Source organism: Typha angustifolia, chromosome 13 (genome assembly GCF_048772165.1).
Source record: "Typha angustifolia cultivar Huaian chromosome 13, ASM4877216v1, whole genome shotgun sequence".
NCBI classification, from domain to species: domain Eukaryota; kingdom Viridiplantae; phylum Streptophyta; class Magnoliopsida; order Poales; family Typhaceae; genus Typha; species Typha angustifolia.
In genome coordinates, this window is record NC_133251.1 from 13,671,259 (window position 1) to 13,679,197 (window position 7,939).

General features: G+C 42.2%; 1 protein-coding gene across 1 annotated transcript; it reads right to left on the reverse strand.

The window, feature by feature from the left end:
* Positions 1-810: 810 nt before the first annotated feature.
* LOC140773799 (protein DETOXIFICATION 48-like) lies at positions 811-2,924 on the reverse strand. The gene is made up of 2 exons (XM_073116546.1): positions 2,566-2,924; positions 811-2,349 (listed from the first exon to the last, which is right to left on the reverse strand). Exons 1-2 carry the CDS (start codon positions 2,671-2,673, stop codon positions 910-912), a joined length of 1,548 nt encoding a protein of 515 aa, XP_072972647.1. The 5' UTR covers positions 2,674-2,924; the 3' UTR covers positions 811-909.
* Positions 2,925-7,939: the final 5,015 nt, after the last annotated feature.

Genomic DNA, 7,939 nt, shown 5'->3' on the forward strand with positions numbered 1-7,939 from the left:
ATCTATGTGACTGTCAGAGCTAGAGTTATACAACTAAAATGACTGAAATGCCATATATATATATATATACCATTTTCTATGTGTTCATCTATGGGCTACAGAGATCTGTGTCCCAAAGTGACTTTCTGCACTGTTAACATCACCACCCAATTCCCATAACTACAGTTGCTAAAAAGGTGACAAGAACAAGTCAAGTGGAGAAGAAGCAGCTAGCACTAGCAGCCATGCCAAATATCCTCTCTCAATTGGTTTCCTTTCTCCTATCGTACGTCATGGGAGGATCTTATTGCCAGTAAATAGTTGTAGGAGTACTAAGAATGGTACTAAAAAGCTTTTGAGAAAGGGTAGAGGAGATCAGAATGAGTTTGGGTGTAGTTAAAAAAGCAAAGTTGGGAGGATGGAAGTGGGTCTTTATTATCTATAACTCGTTAGTTCTTGTGCTTTGTTTTGGTGCTTGGATCTGCGAAGGGTTTCGAGGGGCAAAAGGCAAAAGTTGTGAAGTGGAGGTGGGGGGCAGATAGAAGAACGATCGAGTAGTACTAGTACTGTTCGTGCTCGTTTCTTGCTTCAAGAGATTTTTGTCATACGAGGAGTGGACAGAAGAAATATAATAGGCCGGAGTGATAAGACAGTGTAATAAATTATTTTATATGAGAAATTGATGACTTAGATAATGATTTATTATTTTTTACCTACGTAAATTAAAACAAAATTAATGGAGTAAAGATGCACACTTAGAACAGTCTAAGAAGTTGACGAGTGAGATAGTTCAAAGAGTAATAGAGTAGAAGATCGGTGGAAAGAAAGGAGAAAAAAAAATTAAATAGCTTCATTTATAGTATCAAAATCCCTTGCATCATAAACAAATTGACAATTAGGAATCGGCACCTAGAAATTAATAAAAATCGATCACTCTGTCAATATCTTCACACAAATAAGAGGATCCGTCTCTAATCCGACCCTCTTCTTGTCATCACCATCGACGTTGGAAGAAGAATTAGGAGAAGACTTCATCATCAACTCTCTCGCTCTCTCCACCTCCACCTCCCAGTCTGTGGCGAAGACTGCATGCGCCATGAAGGCGGCGCACGTGACCTGCGCCGCCAGCAGCCCGAACCAGAGCCCGGCGAATCCCAGCCTGTATACGAACCCGAGGACGACGGCGACCGGCATCCCGACCAAGTAGAATGAACCGAGGTTAATGTTCGCCCCGGCAGTCGGCCGTGCGCTCCCCCGCAGCACGCCGCACCCGGTCGTTTGGGGGCAGTTCCCGAGCTCGCAGAGCCCGACGATCGGCAGCACAGCCGCCGTGATCCCCAGTATGTCCCCGTCAGCCGTGAACATCCTCCCCCACACGTGCCGCACCGACGTCGTGAACGCCGTCGCCGCGAGCCCGAGCAGCGCCGCGCAGGCAAAGGAGACGATGGTGGCCCGCCGGGCGTTGCCGGGCTGGCCGGCGCCGAGCTCGTTCCCGACGCGGGTGGAAGCGGCGAGGCCGAGGGAGGAGGGGAAGACGTAGACGAGGGAGGTGGTCTGGATTAGTATCCCCATCGCCGCCACCGTGGCTTTCGGGTTGGCGAGCAGCCCGCAGAGGACGATCATGAGCTCGTACCACCACCACTCGAGGCAGACGGAGGCGCACGTGGGGATCGCGAGTTTGAGCAGCGCCGACCAGCCACGTAAGCAGTCGCTGCTCGGGGCCACCCAAGAACGCTTGTACACCCCGGAAAGCAATATGAACAGGATCAAAGATAGGAATAGGTTGAAATTAGTGCATACCATGGCGAGGGCTACGCCGGCGATGCCCATTTTGAGTTTTATGACTAGGAGATAGTTTAGTGGGACGTGGAGGAGGATGGAGAAGAAGGAGCAATAGGTGATGGGCAATGTGATGCCTTGCGATCGGAGGTAGATTCTTAACGGGTGGAGGAAGGAGAGGATGAGGAGGTCGGGGATGGCGAAGACGATGAACGTGTCGGCGGAGGCGGCGATGTCGGGGTCCTGGCGGCAGAAGAGGAGGATGCGGCGAATGTTGAGCCAGAGGAGGGAGATGGGGAGGGATGCAGAGAGGAGGAGGAGGACGGCGCGGTGGAGTGTGAGGGCGAGGAGCTTGCAGTGGTCAGCGCCGTGGGCCTGGCCGCAGATGGGCTCCATGCCCATCGCCAGGCCCGACAGGACCGAGTAGCCGGTGATGTTCGCGAAGCCGATGGAGAGCGAGCCGCCCGCGAGCTCCAGCTCGCCGAGGTGGCCTAAGAAGAGCATCGAGATCAGCGACCGCGCGTAGAGGACTAACCCGGTCAGCGCCGTCGGCACAGAGATCTTCCCTATGGCCCTCAGCTCCTCCACCACCTGAATTGAATACAATTCACTATGTCACACACACAAACACATATATAGTTGCACTGCATATAGTACTACAAGCAATATATATTTTAGTGTCATGTACAATGTGTATGAATGGGCATATATATATATGTATATATATATATATATATATAGAGAGAGAGAGAGAGAGAGAGAGAGAGAGAGAGAGAGAGAGAGAGAGAGAGAGAGAGAGAGAGGTACCTCAGAGAGAGGGTAAAGAGGGGGTTCTTGATCGTCCATGGGGATTAAGAGGTGGGATTTTTTGAAAGGGAGAGGAGGAGGAGAGGAGGAAGGGTTGGTGTTGCACATAGTGGAGTATAGCTAGATATTTAGAGCTTGCTGCTCTTTCCAGTGAACTTGGATTGGTGTTTCTTTGGGTCCATGATATAGAAGCTCTACTTATATAAAGGGCACAGAGAGAGAGAGAGAGAGAGAGAGAGCGAGAGAGAGAGCGAGAGAGGACAATCTTCTGTGAGGCTGCTGACACGTTTCGGTTGATAATTTGGAAAGTGAATTTGGGGGCTTAAGACATACAAAGTTTAGTGCTCTCTCTCCCTAGTTCATGAGGAGGGAGGGAAGGACGTACAAGTGAAAGAGGATTAATTTTGAGTCGTTGAAGTGTGGAGGAAGGCCTTATTAGGAATGCCAAGGCATTAGCTCATGAGTGGTGGTTAACGGTCGAACAGTCTTGTCTATGGATTGGTTTATTTTCTTTTTTTTTGGTTTTTCTCTTTTGGGGTCTAAGGATTGGGTTGGGGGGGGGGGGGGAATTGATGGGTTCTCTTTTGGCATTTCTTGTTTCATAAATTTCACCACCACTCCCTACTTTTTATCTTTTCTTACTTTTATTTTTTATTTGTTGGATTGTAGATGGTCCCAACTCCCAGCTCCCAAATCAAGGAATAATCTTTTCTCATTAATTCTCCACTCTAAAGCTACACAATAAAAGGCTTGCAATCTGGGTCCAAGTGCTTTGTGTTGGAACCTATTCGTCGAACCAAATCTGCCAAGCATAATTCTCGATCGTTTTCCAGGCAGTCATGCTTCCTTCCATAGGCATCATCTAATTCTCTCACTTAAAGTTGAGAATTTACCAAGGTTCTCTTACATTTTTTTTAGCAATCCTTTCTCCTCCTCCTTTTGCTACTACTAGTATTATTATCTCTTTCCTACGTGGCGTAATTCCATTGGTTGCGTCAAACTTACAAACTGAGACACAGTTGATATTAAAGTCTAAAAAAAAGGGGAATATCTCTCTCTCTCTCTCTCCCTCTCTCTCTCTCTCTAAAAATAGAAAAATAGAGAATAATGAATTTACTTTATACAATTGAAGACATCTAATAGCTTGTTATGCAAGCTGAATTTAAATGGTTATTAAACTGAAGAACTCCAACTTGATATAATGTGAAATTATACAATTTATATATATATTTAAAAAAAAAACAACAATATTAATCTTCTGTACCCCTAACAGGTGATGTTCATTATTAAGGTGCAACACACTCTGCCTGTCCCCCGTCATTAAGTAGAGAGAATTTGCCATCAATTTTTTGGTGGTCCCCTACTTGACAGATGTACGAAACTCTTACATACACCACCTTTCCCCCTCTCCCCCCACCCCACCCCTCCTTCTCCAACTTGCCCTCGTGTCTCTCTAGTGCCACTTCCAAGTGGTTCCCATTAAAGGAGGGAGGAGCTTCATGTCATAAGAGGTGCCAATGTCTCTTGTTAAGTGTCTAAAAGATGTTCATTAGGTTTCTTCTTTTCCCCCATCCTATTCCATGCTGCTCCCAGGGGTAAATGATATGTTCTATGAAACTCTCACCCTTAAGGAAAAAATAAAAAATAAAAATAAATAGTAGATGATGTGATAGCTTATTTGACCCTATATAGCCAAGATGAGGAAGCTACATCTCCTACTAATTAAACTTAACAGTAATATATGAACGTTTTTCTTTGGAGGGAGAGAGGGGGGGAGAGGGAGCAACACATCCATGTAGTAATTTGAGGTGAAGAGAGGCAGAGAGTAGTGGATTAATTAGTCCGGCAATGGTAGTAAATGTAGGTAGCAGTGGGGGGGATGTCAGAAGTGGTAGTAAATGGAGGAAGCAATGGTAAATGGTATAGTAGTAAGGAAGCAGTTGGAAGGTAGGGGGACAACACAAGAAAGACAGGACTTATACGTGCTCCATCACACTCCACTCATTGCATGCAATCACTTGCCTTTTCCACAACATGCATGCATAGATTGCTATAGGTCAGCTCCCATCTCTCCTCTCTCCCTCTCTCCCTCTGCCACTACCCTTGCACACAGGTGCAAATGACAAAGGAGAGAGCCCACACACAGCAACATCAACTATCACAATTTGACACATCGCTTCTCACTCTCACTAGAACCATGCACATCAACAACACACAAGCAAGCAAGGAGAAAGATGGACACACATATCTAATTCAATATGTCACCGAGGCCTTTGACTGTAAAAATGATAAGGTTGTGAAAACCCACAGAGATGTCAGGGAAGCACATGTCACTCCAGCTGGGGAGGGGGTGGAGGTGGGACTTGAGACATCCAAAAAGGAAGGGTGCAAAGGGGAGACCTGTGCATAGTAAACTGCATGAGTCCAAGGGAAGGGAACACAGAGTTGGGGCCCTTCTACTTGCCATGGAAGACTCTTCCAACCCCAATTTCTCTGCCACCTATCTCCATAATGGGGGCCAACAGAGCTTCATCAGATAATAGTAAAACTTTTCTTTCTCATGGGCATGAATAGTAAACGGATAACAAGCATGTCTGAGGTATTGATCTGCACAAAAATGTAGATGTAATATACCTCAAAATTATTCCATATTTAGAAGCTATACAGAGAACTGAATTAAGGATTCATAGAACACAATATTAAACAGAGATCATATTTGTATCTGGATAAGATAAGACTTGGGAAGCAAGGGTAGATTAATTGATGATGATATTCAACTAACTTGCAGAACTAAATGATCTCCATCTTATCATCTTGCAATTCTACATTTAACTAGGTTTGAGTGATTAGTCCAGAGGAGCTATACCTTAAATATATAGCCCAATTTTAACTGATTTGGCTTAATGCCTAAACTTCCTAAGGCAGCTCCTTAAAAACATGGGCAACCCTATACTTTTTCGTGTGCGTGTGCACGCGCGCGCGCGCGTAATGGAATACACGCAGCTAAAAGACAATCAAATGCAAATTAGTCACTAAATGATTCCAATGAGCATAATAATGGAGAAATTATGCATCCTTTAGATGCGAAAGAAAGACGAGTTGAAATCAACATCAACAGTGTATCTTCTGCTTCTAGTCATGCTTTCCAAGGTTAACAATTCATGGACATTATAAACAGAATATGGTCCAGAGAAAGAACAATATGCTTTTGATGACCATTTGCAATTCTCATTAACTTTTGCACGCAGCTATCCCAGCTCTGCTCCAAAACCTGGCTTCCTGTGACCACCATAATCCAACAACTAATCATGAGCTGTCATTGGATATGTTAAAGCTTATCGGTTTATTTCACAAGATCGCATATCAGATTATTGTTCCCTTTAAGATTGTGCAGGCATCAACCTGTGGCCAGATTCTATTCGTTCATGGTGGTGTGATTGGTGGTGAAGGCATACCAAAATGAATTTTCAAAAAGGTTAATATGCTGCTCAAGATCATATGATGGATACATTAAGAGGAAAGAAACAAAAAGATGGTCAAAAAGGATGCTCTTACTTAAGTTGGCCTCCAAGATGAATGCTATCCAATAATTTTGTACTAAATGTGAAGTTGACTTCAATCATCAATCACTCCTGATGTTTGTAAACTATATATCTCATATTATCTTATCATGTATCTTATTTTCACGATTGTGTTGAAAGTCCAAGTAGTTTTTCCTACTCCACTCTCTCTCTCTCTCTCTCTCTCTCTCTCTCTCTCCAAAAACAGAACAAAAGAAAAACCCACATATCAGATCGTGATATAGAACCAAAGTCCAGATCTCTCTTTAGCTAGGCCATCAGAACTATCAACAGCAATTAAAAAAAAATGATGGATTCCCTTTTTCCCATAACCTTCAGGCCACGAGATCTGAAAGTTTCATGTGAACTTTGGTCGCCTAAATGTATATGTTTAAAGCACAGACTTTGATGTGAATAAATGCTTCTTTTGCTTAGATGTCCGTGTAAATTTACAAATTCTTGGATTCATCTAATATATATATATATATATATATATATATTTTAGTAGAGATATCAGCAGCAATAATGGTAGTTGTTGAGTTGTAGTAGTAGGAGGCTTTACTAACAATATTTCCAGAACATTTATTAAGGACTGTTGCATGGCATTCAAAGCAATGAGATGTTTTCAGAACCTTATGATGGAGCCAGACACGAGAATTTATTCCAGGATGCAGATGCAAGAACATGTGATGACAGCTCCCCTGAAGAAAATTTAACTTTCAATGCAAAAAAAGCACTAAGGATGTCTTAGTTGTTAGTCTCTGAGCTCTTATTCAGATCACTTTGAAGAAGTTCGTATCTTATAAAGTTCAACCATCAGATACATCAACTACGAGTACATGTCATCAACAGATAATGAAGGATGCACAACATGAATATGATAATAATATACATGGAACACAGTGTTGAGCAAATAGTACACCATTTTATGGTGCAATGCATTGCTTTATATCTGACTGTCCTGGTAATGCTGCTCAGATTTTTTTTTCTACACTAGAAGTCTAACTTTGTCGCCCTTCCTTTCGTCCATGCTCATATAGAAGGTCAAAAAAGTTCTCAAATTCACAAGGACTTACAAACTACATAAAAGAGAAGGTAACTAATAAGGCTGACAAAAGATGCAGTACAAAATTACACACAAAGGGAAGAAGTAAAACTCTAACAGCAGTTATCGAACCAATAGAACTTACAAATTAATATTCAACATGTAATAGCTATAAAATTTAGGTTTTTTTGCGTATATACCTTTGAAAAATCTTATATTTGTTTGTATATCTCTCTAAAGTTTATATTTACATATATATATCCCTTAAAACACTTGCTATTTGCATGATACCTTCTTGGCCACTTTTCAAGTTATGTCTAAATAATATATAGAAATATAATAAAAATACTATTAAATAAGATAAATACTTAAAAACTAGAATAAATACTCTAACTGGTATTCACGTACAAATTAAAAATTTTAAAGAGTATACATATAAAAATTGTATGTTTTGAATACTTATACATATAAATATAAATTTTAGAGAAACATACACGCAAAATATATAACAGGTAGATAATAGCACACACTTTCTCCCAATAGCTACTATTGTATCGAGTACAAAGAAATGATTAAACAATACAACATCATACTTATCTGCGACCCTCCTGTCCTTGGAATCTAGGATTTAGGAAGGACGATAATTGTCACAAGCGCACTGATGAAAGTTGCAGGTGCGGCTACAGCGAAGGCTGGTGAATTTCCACCACCAAATAGTTGATCCCAGAGGCACAAACACCTGGCCCTGCACAATGTTCATCAGCAACAG

What these genes read in the sequence shown, in the direction of transcription:
- LOC140773799 (XM_073116546.1), bottom strand. Translation starts at nt 2,673, where the DNA reads ATGTGCAACACCAACCCTTCCTCCTCTCCTCCTCCTCTCCCTTTCAAA. An exon ending in CTCTTTACCCTCTCTCTGAG is followed by an intron (nt 2,350 to 2,565) that starts GTACCTCTCTCT and finishes TATTCAATTCAG; the next exon opens with GTGGTGGAGGAGCTGAGGGC.